Genomic DNA, 15928 nt, shown 5'->3' on the forward strand with positions numbered 1-15928 from the left:
GGTGTGAGACGAACCAAGAGAGGCGGTGGCAAGACTGATTCCGCAGAAAGGCTCTCCTCGGGTTGTTGAGTGCCAGTATTTGTTCGTACGTCGCAGGGAAGTGGTGCGTGGTCTCCAAGGGGGGGGGGCTCGTGGGTATCCAAGGGGCGTACCAGGGAGTTTTTGCTGAAGCGATCGAAATGATGAACGAGGAATAGTTCGGTTGTACTGCGGCCACGGGAAGTCACAAGGGTGAATTCGCTGGGCGGCCGGGAGTATGGTGGAGGGAGGTAAGGAGAGAGGGTGCAATGAGACAAGTGAGGACGATTGTCTCGAGAGATGCTGTATGCCAGACACGCGTGAGGGGCGAATCAGGAACTATGCGACACAGTGACCCGATGAAGGGACGAGAGGCGTCGAGACAATTACACAAGTCGACGGCTCTGGTCTCGGCGTGGTGCGAGTCGAGCGTGAAGGATTCGGCTTTGTGGTGGTTTGTGGCTGCTCTTGTGATGTTGGTGTTGTAAGCCAAGCAGCGTGGTGCAGGCGTCGTCGCCTGGCTTTGCGAGAGACGTGAAGTGTTGCGGATTCGGTTACAAAATTTCGAGCGCGGTCGCAAGGAGATTAATGGCAGCCGTGGCGGCTAGCCAGATCCGATTGTCGAAACAAATAAAAGCCTGAATGTGGTAGAGACGACGCGGCAGAGCCACAACAGCTTTCGGTGCAGGGCGTCGAGATGGGACGGACACGGGGCCGGGCAGTAGCAGGCGGAGGGGCGGGATGGTGGTGTGACGGGACTGGCGTGAAAAAATACGGCAGAAGCAGCAGGAACAGTTGAAACAGCAGGGACAACAGGGACAGCAGAAGGGGCGATACATGTACCAACAGCAGCACGACAACGGGTCAACGGGTCAGGTGCAACAGAAGGAAGGCGCGTTCCGATGGGCGCGACTGCCACCCTCGAGCCTCTTGAGAGTTTCGTCAGATCTGTCGAGGAAGTGACGAGCAAGATGGGGTGCTGGAGCTCAAAATGGCAAGAGGGGGCCCTGATCCTGGCACCCACACACAGTGTCTGCTGGAGTACCCGAGTCCCCCCAAGGCTTACACGTCTCGAGCAACGCAGCAAGTCTCGGCCTGTCGATATGACAGGACAACAATAGCTGATGAAAAGACTCGACCGCGTCTGTCTGTTTCTCGGTCTAGCCGTTGGCTGTACTTACTTTGCTCGCTTACGGGCGCCAGAAGCATCAAGCGGGCCGGGTTGAGCTGGGCTGGACGCCGGTGCTGAGCCGGTGCAGCTACACCTGCAGGTGATAGAAAACAGAACCGACCCGGCTCCTGCCTCGAGGCTACGAGTATGACCCATCATCGCCCTTGCTCCTGCTCACGTTTCCCCAATGAGAGGCTCCACTGAGGTCGTCATATCCACACTGTAAGGTACCTTATCCAAGCTTGTACCTCTGGTGCTTTCAGGGGCCTGAAGCAGGTAACCGGCAGGGATCACAGTGCCCTGAGCGCGCAGGCGAACGGGCCTGATCCTCCTCCACTTTGTACTTCATTAGGTTCTCGTCGTCGTCTCGTGCTCCACCACTGGGCCCTCTACGTACGTACTTCACAGTCTGCTTCCTTTTTCCTCTATCGTTTACAACCAGCATTTTCAACCTTGAGCTGCTGCAAATATGACAAGTTACAGAATCCGAGGGCCATGACCAGCGAACACACGCAAGAACCTGGCCTCCCCTCCTGATCCTTACAGGATATACAGTTCTCTGGGATCATCGGACACCCTGCCGCGTTCGAGCAGGTTCGACACTGGATCCCCTCCCTCGCTCGCTGGGGTTTCCTTCGATGGTTGGTTCAGGAGAACTGAGCTACCATTGCTGTCTCGTCAATCGAGTCGAGGAGCGTGGTCGAATGGCCCCCTTTCCCTGGCTGATCTTCGCCTTTGCTCCGCGAGCACAGACAAAGAACCACATGTCTGTCATATACCCTCACCTGGCGGGTAGGGGAGGCCCTGCGTTGTGCCATTCACAATGCTCTCGCCTTATGAGGCCTGGTCAGTCGTGCCCTGGCCTGGTTGGCGGCGCACTACGACGGGCGGGATGGACGGGCGGCGCAGACAATGCAAACGAGGGCCTCGATATGGTCTGTATCACATCATCTGCTTTCTCCCCGTCTCCAGGAGCACTGTGCGACGCTGGTTGGTGCCGTCGCCCAATCCCTTCTCCCTCGATGCGTCATGGGGCATTGTTGGAGAGACTGCCTCGACACCAGTCTCAGACAGTAGCTGAAGCGCCTCCATCTATTGCTGGTCTACTGCAGCTAGATCCAGAACCTGTCCGCAGCCATTGATTACTTGCCACGACTCAGAGCATCGAACCCATTTGGGTCTATGGGAAGGGGGAGGGACGTGTTATCCTGGCGCGCAGCGAGTATAGGGAAAAGGAATGCTCACCATTGTCGTGCTCCAAGAAACACTTCGAGGTCGCCTAGACCTACTGTAGGAGCATACACACTACTCTGCCAGGGATCATGATGCAGCTATCAGCGCACGGCCTATTGCTTCTCCACCAATTTGCGGGCCTGGTCTTCCCTCTGGCTGGCCAGAGCCCGAAACCAACGTCCGTCCACGCAGAATAACCCTGGCGTTCTTCCGATTCTAAAGTTCACCACGACGATTCGACACGTTGAAAAGCCTTCTTCGTGGTGGCCACAGTTCGTTGATCACATTGTCAAACCCTATATCGGCTCAGTGCGGTGCCTGTGAACATTGGCATGAACGACCTGCGACAATCGTTGATGTGACACCGGGGCGGGCCATGCCTTCACTTCACTTCCAATTCTCCAGGCCAGACTTCTGTGTGGCGGCTAGCCGACCTTCTGCGGGCTTGACAACACGACTTCTTCCAGCTCGCTTTTCTGTTCCACGGCCTTGGCCTCCAATCGCGGAAGCGGACATTGCTTACCCGCGAAGAATCCTCTGCCTCTGTTGGAGCCAACGATGCATGTCAATTCGCCTCCTGATCAGCTGCTTGGACGGTTGAAAAAGCAAGTGTTAGTGCTGGAAAACTCTGGAAACGTCGTAGAAAGCAACAGGTGTGCCTTGTTTTCTTCTCCCTGGCGGTCACTCAGGGAACTTGGGAGCAAAACCATCTGCGACCTCTTCGCATTCAATTCGCCCTCGCCAGTAGACTGGCCTGGTTTCTCCTTGCGTCATGTCTCACGCCAGGCGGACATCGCGAGAATAGCACGAGGCCGAACCCGAGCCTAGCCAGTGCGCACTCGATGCTAGTCCATGGCCAAACGCACGACCTCCCGTTGCGGCCTGCGCCACTTAGCTTACGTCCTGAATAGGCCTTCCCCAACAGCGGCTCTGCCAAACGTAAATGCGGTCAGCGTTCGCTTCGGTGGAAAGCAGACGCATCGAGTTGATGCGCGATATCTGCACATGCAGCACTTCTTACTCATCGGTCACAATTTTGACCCGTTCGGACCACAGGCCCCAGAGCTTGGGCCTCGCGGTGCTGCCAGGGCCCGGCACGCGGGGTTGCTGGTATCGGTCCCCGGTACCCCAGCAACCTGGCCAGCCACTGACCTCCGATCACCCCGCCGAACACCCACCCACTCGCGTCATGTCAAAAAAAAGCAATGTCTATCTGCTAGCGGTCCTCATCCCTCACCAACATGGATGGCGTGAAGTATGACTCGACAGAAACCCTGGTCGTTTTGTCATTTGGACCGACTAAATCCTGAGTTTTGTCACTTATCACCCCCGCGACTACGGTGTAGAGTATGCGAGCCCGAAGTGTCGGGGGGCGGTATCGCAAGACGCGCCATAACAGTCGATGCTGCCGGATCTACCGTGAGATCCTGCAGTGTTACATCGACGATAGACGCGCATGGTTGCAATCGGCTGGTTCCTTAGCAACGTTGAGCATCCTCTGACTGAGGTATGTCGTGTCCTGGCCAAGTACAGGAAGGAAGAAGACAGACCAGCAGCAGATGAGTATCAACATGTGGGTTGCTTTTGGGTGCACTCTCTGATGGTATGGTGTGCACTGAGCCGGAACCCAGCAACCAGTCACCCGACACATCCAACGATCATCTGAACCGGCCGTGATGGGGGTCCTATCTTGCATGTCGACAGTTCGCTCTGGCAGGTTCGTGGCGGAGCCAAACTGCCAGGGCACGGGAGAGGGGCACAGTCGTGATGCCCATTGGGCCTGCAGTCGAGAGTGTCCCTCTTGTGATACCGCTCAAGCCAGTTTCATCTAGATTTGAGAAGATAGCGTCTTCACAGCTAGAGATAGCTCACGCTGGATTGCCATACCGCATCAGGAGGAGATGGAAACTTGTCCCACGCCGGCGCGACGCAGCAATGTCGCCATCCGACGTCGCTGAACCGCCATGCCATGTACTCGGAAAGCGAGTTAGGCGCACGTTGAGCGAAATCACGCGAACCGCCACAGGCGCAACATGATTTTGATCCTGCTTCCCATGTATCGCGCTGTTCGTCGGGAGGTTCGTCGTGACCCCCATGTTTGACTTGAGACTACCGCTTCACGTTGTTGACGTCTTCTACGGCTTGGTTTGCACCATGGGCATTATCCCATGTCTCAGCGCCGCAACATTTTCTTCACTGTGCACTTCGAGACTGAGCAGCAACGCCAATCTTGCAAGTGCATGGAGTCGGTGCTCCTTGCGTTCAATCCCCACGAATAGCGAAAGTCTTGGCGCAGATGCCGACGCCCTTGCATGGTCTTGATTTGCGAGTGCAGGATCGCGGATGAAAAGATCCTAAGCTCCGTTAGCGGCAACAATCAGGCTACGCGAGAGCACCGAGGTTCCGGGCGGCGCCTGGGTCGAGTAGCCTCTCTTCGGGTGCCTGCATCTGGCAGTCCCTGACGTCGGACTTGTGATCCCAAGCCGTCGTGGGACTGTGGTCATCGACTAAACGTGTAGAGGTGGCACTGTACTCGTTCGAATCTATTATTCCGGTCTCGTTCGCTTCTGCTTGGTCATTACTGGCTGCCGCGTCCGCCACCGAGTTTCGATCTCTCACTTTTGTGCTGCCCCCTTTTCACTGATCACGGGCATCGTATCGTCTCGTCTCACAATCTGGCTTCTCCAGATATCAAAAGCTGAGTAGACGCGGATGAAGAGAATACGACAACGCCGGGATTGACTTTCTTCTGTCGTCCTTGTAGTGGGTATCCTCCACGTTGCGGTCCCTGAGTCGACATGTTTCTCACCACATGGCGACAGGGCTTTCACGCGATCAGCCATCAGGAGCAAGCCTCTGTTTCGCCGTGAATAACGCATGATTCTCCAAGCACAAGGTGTTTGTGAAAAGTTGATGAAGACTGAGCAAGGTCAGGGTACGGCCCCGGATGGGGACCAAGAAGTGTCGTGGACACTATTGCTTCTGCAGTCATTCATTTGCCCCCGTCTCAGCCACCGAGCCAACACGAGAGCCAGTAGATGACGGTGCACCAATTTGTTTCTTCGAGCTTCCTGAAGCGGCATTGCCAGCTTTCGAAGCCCTTTATTCGCAGGTTCACAGTCAGAAGACCGAGCCATGTCGTGTGGGACGCCTTGCCCGCGTCCGATCAGTGGCGTGTTTCCAAGCCAGCATCAATAGGAACGGAATAGGATGCGCCCGTCGTCACAGTGGCCGTAGCTTGACAATTGGATAGATCACCAAGTTGAGCCATTTCAACACGCATCAGGTGGTTGGTCGGAGAAGCAGCAGTTGTGTGAGCAGCACAGGCGTTGCTTTACGCCGTTTATCTCGAAACCAGCCGCAACCTTGTTGGCAATCGACATGGTGCTTGCTTTCAGGGGCTGGGTGTGCATTGCAAGCTCTGACATGATTGTTGCTCATGGGTCCGCCCACCTCAATACGAGATCTACTGTTTCGACACCGGTTTCCGCTCCTTGTCGGGACCTTGTACGGCCCCCTTCGGCAGAGGGGTGTCTTGCCTTTGTGTTTCTTTGGTAGGGGATGATCAAAAGTGGTGGAGATGACATCAGTTGGTGGGTGGCCAAAACGATGTGCTTGTCGTGGCGGGATACGTCAAGGGTCGTCTTCAAGAGGTCCAGCCCGGTCTCAGAGCGGTCAACGAATGGCACACTCACTAGTCCCAGAGGCGCTCTATTTCTTCTACATGTTAGCGCCTGAGTGCATGCGGCCACTGGTTGGAGCACGCGAAACAGTCAAGCTCTGCTGGCAGCCGAACAATTACACCGTGGGAGCTTTCGTCACGCCATGCTCATCTCGAGAGCACTCAATGGCGTGTTACGCCCTGCGAGAAATCATCTGAGCCTGCTTTACTTCGTCCAGGGGCTCAGGAGAAGAAGAATGAACTCGCCACATGTCGTCCCGGTCGTAGTGTGCTCGAGACTCGTGCCAGTATCTCAGGAGCTCATCTGCATCATTGATGCGGCCAGGCCTCGTCAGAACACGAGCGGTTTCTCATGAGAAGTCATCAGGATACATGGTCCAATTTGTCAGTCTCATGAACTGGGCTGCGGCTCCCTCGCGTTCGTTTCGGTTCGGGAACCGTACCAAAAATGACCATACTAACCGAGCCAAGGTCTAAATGGTAGAGTATGATGTTGTTTTCCTGCCTACATTTTTGTTTTTTCTATCGCACCAACATGGGCAAGGAAGCTAGGTGGACGTCCCGTGTCGTGGAAAGGTCTTAAGATAAGAGATGGGTATTGACCTGGCTAGAAGACGGCAGCATCTCGAGGACAACAAAGCGATGATCAATTGTATCTTCGCTCAATCTTGCAGCAGCATACTGTTGAATTAGTACACCTGCGGGTATTTGTCTCAATGTCATTGGCTTTCGCCATGACAGAAGTGTGGTGACCGCTGGCATTGGGAAACAAAACTTCAGATGGCGTTTGATAAGGTCTTCGCCTATCGCAGGATTGACACCAATTGATGCGACATTGAAGAATCGCCATGTCGGTGTTTCGATTCTAAATATGGACGTTGGGCCTTTGTTGGCTGTTCATTCTACTTCTGCGAACTCGCTGTTGGGCAAAAGTCGCCGCAGGCAGAAGAAGTCTCCGAGCCCCTAGGTACATATGGAGGAGGGTCAGCCATGAATGGAGTTCGCGAAGAGAGAGATCTACCACTTCGTAAAACCTTCGCTTACATAAATTTCAGGTTAAACATGTCCCATGATATCCTCATCGTCGGTGCCACTGGTAACCAGGGCAGATCGGTCATTGAAGCTCTCTTCGCACCAGCCCCGTCAAACCCTCTTCGGCGCATCCTCGCCCTCACGAGGTCGACAACATCACCCAAGGCCCAGGCTCTCAAGTCAGCATTTCCGAGCATAATCCTCGTGCAGGGCGATACGCAAGATCCGGGTCCAATCTTTGCTGCCCATCCAACCATTTCCAGCGTCTTCCTCGTCACCACCCCGCCTAACGACGAGCGGCAAGCGCTGCCACTGATCGAGGCAGCCGTCGCAGCCGACACAAACGTAGACCACATCGTCTTCACAAGTGTCGACCGCGGCGGCGATATAGCAAGCTGGTCGGCTCCGACCGACATTCCTCACTTTGCGGCCAAGCACCGCATCGAGCTGCGACTCCGCGAGGCGTGTGACCACGCCGGGGTAAGGTGGACTATCCTCCGTCCCACAGGGTTCATGGACACGTACAACCCTGGCTTCTTCGGTGCTTTCATGGCGACGCTGTGGCGAGAGGGGATGCCAGCCGATCGACGGATGCAACTCGTCAGCACGCGAGACATTGGAGTGTTTGCGGCCAGGGCGCTGATGGAGCCTGACGCCTGGACAGGCAAAGCGGTCGCGCTGGCTGGGGATGAGATCAGTTTCCATGAGCTGCAAGAGGTGTTTCGGAAGGCGGTTGGCGAGGAGTTGCCACTAACATATTCTATGCTCGCGTGGCCGGTGCTATGGTGGGTGAAGGATGCAGAGAAGAGCTTTGCGTGGTTCAGGACAGCCGGCTACGCGGCGGATTTGGCGAGGTTGCGAGAGCAGGAGCCGAGGTTGCAGACATTCAAGTTGTGGCTTCGGGAATCTAGTCAGTGGAAGAAAGGCATCGAGCTGGAATGATGGTATTAGTAGAGCAAGTGTTGGATGAACGTCGGGCGGTGGCAATGTGATAAATTGAAGCCAGTTGTACGTCTTGCAAAATTGAAAAGGCCGAGTGTGAGATAGAGAGCCGCACAATAAGTAGACAAGATGACTAGACATAACCAAGATTAGCTGACAGCTACCACTCTGCGATCACCTCACTACCATCTTGATAAAGGTTCATTAGGTCTTTTTGCTTTCCGTTCCGAAGACGCCTAGCAATTGTTGAACGCTGCGTAAGATGCGCATATATCGTGTTTGCCGTGTGTTCGTTCGATGCTCGCAAAACGCCCATGCTCAGTCGAGACTGCGGTACTATCATAGCTTGGAGGTCTCCGCGTCACCATCGACGTCACCAAACAAGTACATAAAAGCGTTGTGGACTTCGTCGGTAAGATCGCTCGCCTGTAGGCTCCGTCCCTTCTTTGCAAAGGCTCGTCGCGAGCATTCCTAAGGAACAGTCAGTTTGACATTCCTTTCTGTGCTCGGGCTTCGAGTGCAACCGGCACGTACTCTGGTGATTGCACTTCCTCCAAATGCTGCAAGTCCGATCAGCTCGTCCTCAGCTAGTGTAGCATCGCCTCGATCCCAGAGGCCTTCAAGATATGCGTGCCTCCACCCCAGGAACGTAGCGATAGCCCCCGTTAGTGTATCGCCTTGTCCGCCACTGCGCTTTTTGCCACCTTGGAGATCAACAACAAGCGTTGTCTTGCCGTTTGAGATATAATCATTGGCCCCCTTCTGAATAATGGTCACGCCATCAAGTTCCCTGGCCAGAGCCTCCACCTTGCCAGTCTCGCCGCCTTCAGACGTGACTTTATCCTCATCGACACCTAGTGCTTTACACAGCCGTGAGAACTCGACTACGTTGGGCGTCAACACTGCCTTCGCATAACCACGCACGAGGCTAGGATCCTTTTGCACGACCAGAAGCGCGTCAGCATCCAGGATGATGGGAATGTCCCGCTCGCGCGCGGCACGCACAACTCGTGCCACTGTTGCCTGCATCAGCGGATCGCGGCCGAGGCCTGGTCCGATGACGAGCACGTGAAGTCGAGGCAACATGTCGGCCACGCTTGAAGCAATCCGTTCTGGGTCCGTCTCGGCGTTCTTCTTGCTGGTGTCAGTCGAGGAGCGCGTGTCTGCGGTTGCGGTGGGCGACTGGCGCATCAATGGATGAACCATGAGGTTGGGCGAGTAGGTCTTGATGACAGCGGCGGCGGCCGGTGTGCAAATGACGTGAGACTGCCGAAGGGTTAGCCGACAGGTGATCGAGATATAGAGCCGGTAGGCAAGAAAGAGAAAGGCACCATATCGCATCCTAAGCGAGCGCTGGCCATGGGCCGAGAAATACGGCGCGCCAGTATAGTCTTCGCTGCCTCCCAGGACGCCGACACGGCCGAGCTGTCCTGTCCATGTCCACCGTCAGTGCTGATGCGATTGTTCTTGCGAGAGGGAAAGCATACCCTTGTGGAAGTGATCCAGCATCGGTGGAATCATGCGCTGCACGCGAGCGAGGGTTTCCTTCGTAGCGGCATACATATCTGACGCGTCTGCGGGCATGCCGCGAGTCGGTGGTTGGGATGGATGAGTGATGGAGGCGGGGAAAGAAAATGGATGGTGGATGAAGCGACCTCGGATAAAATGGTGCCCTGGTGTTCAAATCAGGCAGTTACACTGTCATCAGCAAGATCGTCTGAAGTATGGATTTCAACAAATGAAGGCAAGATGGAAGAATGGGTTTGAAGAAGGCAAGCGCAGCTCGGGTGGAAAGCAATGATGTCACGACGATGCAACGGTGCGCCGGAGCCAAAGGCCCGATGGGCGAATACGACAGAAAAGTACAGCTCCAATACTAAAACGGGCTACAGACGGAACAGAGATCAGCTGTTCGAGGACAAAAGGAATCGAGGGCGTTAATTGAGTCTTGAGCTCTATTTTACAGTGGTTCGACTGGAGAATCGCGCCCCAGATCGCTTCCCCAGGTGCTTCTCCCAGCCCGGTGCACCCTTCGAGTCGTCCTCCCGCTTCTACGGAAAAACAGAAATCACTTCGGTATAGACAGCTTCTTCCCCCGTGCACCATGTCGGACCGTTTATTACACCACGAGTGGCCGCTTAACCGAGGAAGCTCTTGACGAACGTCTGGGTAACGTCCTTGAGCCTGGCCTCGAGGTCCTTGCTGAGGGCGCCCTCCTTGTCGATGGTCGCCAGGAGGTCAGCCTCGTTGGTCTTGAGGTGGTTGAGGAAGTCAGACTCCCACTGAAGAATCTTGTCGACAGGAATGTTGTCGATGTGGCCGTTAACACCAGCGTAGATGATGGGGACCATCTCGTTGACACCAAGAGGAGAGTACTGCTTCTGCTTGAGGAGCTCGGTCAACTGTGATGGGATTAGCACACGATTTCCGTTCACACAGGGACTGAGCAATAACTTACACGCTCACCACGGGCAAGGGTCTGCTTGGTGGCGGCGTCCGAGTCGGAACCGAAACGGGCGAAGGCGGCGACCTCACGGTACTGGGCCAGGAAGAGCTTGAGCGAGCCAGCGACTTGCTTCATGGCCTTGAGCTGGGCAGCGGAACCGACACGCGAGACGGAAAGACCGACGTTGATGGCGGGACGGATACCCTTGTAGAACAGCTCAGACTCGAGGAAGATCTGGCCGTCAGTGATGGAAATGACGTTGGTGGGAATGTAGGCCGAGACGTCACCACCCTGGGTCTCAATGATGGGCAGAGCAGTCATGGAGCCACCACCGAGCTTCTTGTTCATCTTGGCGGCGCGCTCAAGAAGACGAGAGTGGAGGTAGAAGACGTCACCGGGGTAAGCCTCACGTCCGGGGGGACGACGGAGAAGAAGAGACATCTGGCGGTAAGCGACGGCCTGCTTCGAGAGATCGTCGTAGATGACGAGAGAGTGCTTTCCGTTATCACGGAACCACTCAGCCACAGCAGCTTTGAGCTCCAGTTAGCTATTATTCAATGTGTAAGAATGGTTCAAGACTTACCACCGGTGAAGGGGGCGATGTACTGGAGGGGGGCGGCCTCGGAGGCGGTGGCGGCGACGACGATGGAGTACTTCATAGCGTCGTTCTCCTCGAGGGTCTTGACGAGCTGAGAAACGGTGGAACGCTTCTGGCCGACGGCGACGTAGACGCAGTAGAGCTTCTTCTCCTCGTCGTTGGAGTTGTTCCAACGCTTCTGGTTGAGCATAGCGTCCAGGGCGACAGCAGTCTTACCGGTCTGACGATCACCGATAATCAGCTCACGCTGGCCACGGCCAATGGGAACCATGGCGTCGATGGACTTCAGACCAGTCTGCACAGGCTGGTTGACGGACTGGCGAGGCAGAATGCCGGGGGCCTTGAGCTGGGCACGGCGCTTCTCGCTGGTGTTGAGGGGACCCTTGCCATCGATGGGGTTGCCGAGAGCGTCGATGACACGACCGAGCAGCTCGGGGCCGACAGGGACCTCAACCTAGTATGTATTAGCAATTGTTGTTAGTCGGTAAACAAACGATTGATGCTTACAATCTCGCCGGTACGCTTGACAGTCTCACCCTCCTTGACGAGACGGTCGGAACCGAAAAGCACGACACCGACCTGGCCAGCCTCGAGGTTCATGCACATGCCCTTGACGCCAGAGGCGAACCTAGAAACTAGTTAGATGGCGGTGCGGAATTGATCGTGAAATGGATGAACGTACTCGACAAGCTCCTCAGCCTGGACGTTGGCCATACCGTGCACGCGGGCGATACCATCACTATGCGAGAAAAATTTCGTCAGCGAAACAATTCGACGATGCACTTCGTCGCAAAAAGTCATTGAAGGCTCCAGAGTGCCGTAGACACTACAGAGTCCTCCAATTCCCCTCTGCTGATTGATGCTCGGGCAAAACGTACCCAACGGAAAGGACACGGCCAGTCTCGGCAAGGTTGGACTCCTCCTGGACACCACGGATGCGCTGCTCGAGAATCGAAGAGACCTCGGTCGGCGAGGCCTTGGCCTCAGCGTAGGTTCGGACCTGGATCGCGGCGTTGATGGCGGGTGCGGCATTTCGAGTCTGGGCGGTTGAAAATCAAGTTAGCCGAAGCCCCGAAAGTGCTATGGTGTCGCCCCCAACGACAAGGACAACAGGGCGTCAAGGGAGCTCATGAAAAGCTTGCCCACGACGCCGCGACCGGCTTCAAACCCCCAATTGAGCTTGCAAAGAGCTCGTGGATGACTTCCGACACGGCCGACCATGTTTTTCGATGGATTGGAGATGGTTTTCGGGCTAAGGGGAGGACGACTTACGGCACCGACTCTGCCGGCGGCAGAGACCGCACCGACGGCGCGCGTCGACTGGCGGAGGGCGTTGCGGAACATATTAGGAGGATCGTCGACGCTGTCTAGATCGAGGGAGAATCAATTGCAACAGGTGCAATTGAGTTTGAGGGGAGATTGGGGGTGTTGATGGTGCCTTTGCAGGAGTGCAAATGGAGTCTTTTTTGGAGGAAGACCCGGCAGAGGGAAAAGGTGAGAGGGAGATGGAGCAGGAAAGGATCGAGTGGAGTGGGAGCTGGCCGAACCGGCCAATCAGCAGGTATCCGCGAAGTTTTACCTCAGTCAGCCCGGAAACTCCCTAACAATTCTCATTTAGGCGTGGTCCTGCCCTTCCCGATGGGTGCCTTGGAAGCCTGATCACCTAGCCAGCCTCGTCTCTCAGCGACGTTATGGCCTAAACTCTGATCGTTGGAGGTCGTGATGCCTCGGACTTTCTTTTACTAGATTTTTTCCTTCGCTTCAATATCTTTTTTCTTCGTGCATCGCCAGGCCAGAGCGGCGATGCCCTTCCCACTGCTTGAGGCCGCTCGTTGCCTGCCCGACCGAACGCCCGACCTCGGGCACCGGATCGGATTATGCTCAGCCCCGAGCACTCAAACTACCAAACTGCACCGTTGGCCTGAAACCCTTAGGTTGCCCTCAACCTGCCTGACTTCCCAGGCTCTCTCATCACGGCTCTCTCAACGGCGGCTCGAGCTTTCGACTAGGACATCGTGGGTCCTCAGTCGTGTTCGGCTTGGTCAAGGATTTTGGGAGATTGACTCTAAATAGGTTCATCTTGATCACGGAGATAAACATGCACGTGGTGAAAGGTCTGAATATTGCGTGTTGTGTGAGCTGTACATGTTCAGATTCATCTCACGATCACGGCTTCCCAATAATGTATCTCGTTCATATGCAGAACCTCAAAAAACAAATTCATTTATTGAAAAGCTATTCATCCTTTGACGCCACGATTTTTCCATCTTGCCCGCGGTTCATATCAATCAGTCGTGGAAGTGAGCGCGTGGACACATAAGGAGATACTGGTGAATGAACAGAGCAGACAGCAGTATCTTGCGAGTAGCATTCACAGTATGCTGTCGCCATGTCAGACATGTGTAGTCCGTAGAAATTGAGCATATGTGGTCCAGGATCCGAAGGACAAACACTGAGGCAGCGCGATGCCTCCACATTGTCAACCCCAACACACAATGCATGTGCGAATGACCTACACCATATCACAGTGAAGTTGATGATGAGCTTCAATTGACGACGGCGCAGCACCATTGAAGCCACTTCGCGCATCGAAGGATAGACGCACATGGCCATTCGCCGATGATGCTCTGATGTCAAGGTGGTAAATGCTTCCCAAACGAGGTGCAGGTCTGCAGAGAACCCGTTGGAAAGTGGCAGGAACCAAATCTCTACAGCACAGTCGACAAGCCACTTTCGGACTTGTATTAGGCCAATTCGCATTTCACATCACTCTACGCACTGGGACTGCAAGCAGGGTGGAAGCCGGCATTACGCCGGTCGGTCTCTGAGGCCGTAGCTTGTGACGATTACTCGTAAATCAAGCTTGATGAAGTTGCTGCAAGCAGCGGGAAATACACGCCGGTAAGCCCTTTTCCTTTTCGCCCGTGACCCAGAATCCGTTAAGCCATCCCATAAAAAGTGTCATTGTCCATTTGCGCATTTACCGGACAATGCCGTCGAAGCGCTGCTTGAACCACCTGACGGTCTCCTCACGCTTGATCTTGTGGTTGGAGCCGATCTTGGCCTTGCAGCGCCTGCGGGTGGCGACGCGCTCACCCTTGCGGGTCATGCAGGCGTAGAAGTCCATGCCGTAGATACCGATGGAGGGGTCGTACTTGATGCCGAGATCGATGTGCTCAGAGATACCGAAGCCGAAGTTGCCGGTCTCGGAGAAGTTGCGCTTGCGGAGCTCGTACTCCTTGACCTTGAGGCCACGCTCGAGGATCTCCTCGGCCTGTAGACATACCGGTTAGCGACAATTGTGTACACGAATGTGCGACAGTTGGAAGAAAGGCATACCTTGGGGCCACGGACGGTGACGTGGACAGCAATCTTCTCGTTACGACGGATACCGAAGGTACGGACGGTGTAGCGAGCCTTGCCTATTGATTGTTGTCAGATTCATGCGCACACTGCTGCTCTCGTCGTGGGTGCCTTACTGTAGACGGGGGTTTGACCAGAAAGCTGCTCAAGCACCTTGGCGGCACGGGTGAGCCTGTCACCAGACTCTCCGACGGAAATGTTGAGGACGAGCTTCTGGAGGTGAAGCTCCCTCATGGGGTTGGCGGCCTTCTCGGACATTTTGGCGGTTGGGGTGGTCGACGGTAGTTGATGGTCGGACTTGTCGTGGGCGCTGGTCACTGGGCGTGAAGTTGCTGGCAAAAAGATCGGGAACTTGAGAGTCGTTCGAAATTCAAGAGGGTTTTGCAGCCCCAAAGCCCTTGCGCCCAGGTGGGCGACGACCCCACTATAGAGGGGCCTGAAGTGGACTAGTGCACCAGCTGGTGATTGTTACTGCCGGCTGCCAGCACTTCGAGCTCACGTTTCCCCCACCAGCAGCCTGTCGGAGCTTCAGCCTTCTGTCTGCCTTCAGCCTCCCGAGGGAAATTTCCCAACTCTCATTGGAAGCCATATCCACCCACCCTTGACCTCCAACGAGCTCCGCGAAAGCACAGCACTTGAAGGTCGCAGACGTCACCCGACATCTGCACGCAAAGGACCATTTTTTGAACCTCTTGAGAAGCTGCACTCGCGGCAACTCGCTTTCCAACCGCAATCATGGCGAACAAACAGGGGAAGATGGTGAGTGGTCTTCCCCCACCGACTTCCTTTGAAGCTTGAGGTTGACAATGTAGGCTGACTTGACGCGATCTCTCTTTAGGCCGGCTACGTATGTACCTCCGGACGGTGCAAGGCTCCATGAGCATCCTTTCGAAGTCGCGATCGAGACCTACTGACGCCATGCTAGATCAACTACCGGATGAGAGTCACTCTGAACGACGGTCGCCAGATGACCGGTCAGATGCTTGCGTTTGACAAGGTCCGCAACTCCGTCCTCCACCGCTTCCCCCGTAGCTCCCGCTGATGACATGACAGCACATGAACCTCGTCCTCGCCGACACGGAAGAGTTCCGACGCGTCAAGCGCAAGCAGAACAAGCCCTCCGCACCTGGCGCGAGCGGCTCTGGCCAGACTGTCGAGTCGGAGGAGAAAAGGACCTTGGGCCTTACGATTGTCCGAGGCGCTCAGATCGTCTCGCTGTCGGTCGAGTCGGAGCCTCCTGCGGACCCTAGCGCTCGCCTGGGCAAGAGCGCAACTGGCGGCATCGCATCTACTCTCAGTGCTGGCCCTGGTGTTGCCCGCCCTGCTGGTCGCGGGGCTGCTGTGCCGCCATCATTGGCAGTAAGTTTCGGCGTCTCTCACTTCTACTACAATCGCTGATTTATTTTTTAGGGACCTGCTGCTGGTGTTGGTGGTGGCGCGGTG

General features: G+C 55.5%; 5 protein-coding genes across 5 annotated transcripts in view; 2 read left to right on the forward strand and 3 right to left on the reverse strand.

Annotated features, from left to right (window-relative positions):
• Positions 1–7166: 7166 nt before the first annotated feature.
• VDBG_05018 (nucleoside-diphosphate-sugar epimerase family protein) lies at positions 7167–8078 on the forward strand (the record flags this gene model as incomplete). Its single annotated transcript, XM_003005366.1, has 1 exon — positions 7167–8078. The coding sequence occupies one exon, from the start codon at positions 7167–7169 to the stop codon at positions 8076–8078; it is 912 nt and encodes a 303-aa protein (XP_003005412.1).
• Positions 8079–8417: 339 nt separating this feature from the next.
• Positions 8418–9641, reverse strand: VDBG_05019 (YjeF domain-containing protein; the record flags this gene model as incomplete). The annotated part of the gene is made up of 3 exons (XM_003005367.1): positions 8418–8549; positions 8613–9508; positions 9566–9641. 3 exons carry the CDS (start codon positions 9639–9641, stop codon positions 8418–8420), a joined length of 1104 nt encoding a protein of 367 aa, XP_003005413.1.
• Positions 9642–10216: 575 nt separating this feature from the next.
• On the reverse strand, positions 10217–12575 carry VDBG_05020 (ATP synthase subunit alpha; the record flags this gene model as incomplete). The annotated part of the gene is made up of 6 exons (XM_003005368.1): positions 10217–10480; positions 10537–11054; positions 11108–11576; positions 11630–11750; positions 12001–12161; positions 12395–12575. The coding sequence occupies 6 exons, from the start codon at positions 12464–12466 to the stop codon at positions 10217–10219; spliced, it is 1605 nt and encodes a 534-aa protein (XP_003005414.1).
• A 1370-nt stretch (positions 12576–13945) lies between these two features.
• VDBG_05021 (60S ribosomal protein L11) lies at positions 13946–14802 on the reverse strand (the record flags this gene model as incomplete). The annotated part of the gene is made up of 3 exons (XM_003005369.1): positions 13946–14396; positions 14462–14544; positions 14602–14802. The coding sequence occupies 3 exons, from the start codon at positions 14741–14743 to the stop codon at positions 14103–14105; spliced, it is 519 nt and encodes a 172-aa protein (XP_003005415.1).
• A 418-nt stretch (positions 14803–15220) lies between these two features.
• VDBG_05022 (SMB) overlaps positions 15221–15928 on the forward strand; it is a gene marked incomplete at both ends in the record, with an annotated part of 994 nt that continues 286 nt past the window's right edge. Inside the window, 5 exons of the mRNA XM_003005370.1 lie at positions 15221–15244; positions 15298–15336; positions 15411–15482; positions 15539–15844; positions 15896–15925. Of these exons, the coding sequence (XP_003005416.1) occupies positions 15221–15244; positions 15298–15336; positions 15411–15482; positions 15539–15844; positions 15896–15925 (471 nt within the window). The remainder of the gene's footprint in view (positions 15245–15297; positions 15337–15410; positions 15483–15538; positions 15845–15895; positions 15926–15928) is intronic.

The sequence above is a fragment of the Verticillium alfalfae genome, genomic scaffold (genome assembly GCF_000150825.1).
Source record: "Verticillium alfalfae VaMs.102 supercont1.5 genomic scaffold, whole genome shotgun sequence".
Lineage (NCBI taxonomy): Eukaryota > Fungi > Ascomycota > Sordariomycetes > Glomerellales > Plectosphaerellaceae > Verticillium > Verticillium alfalfae.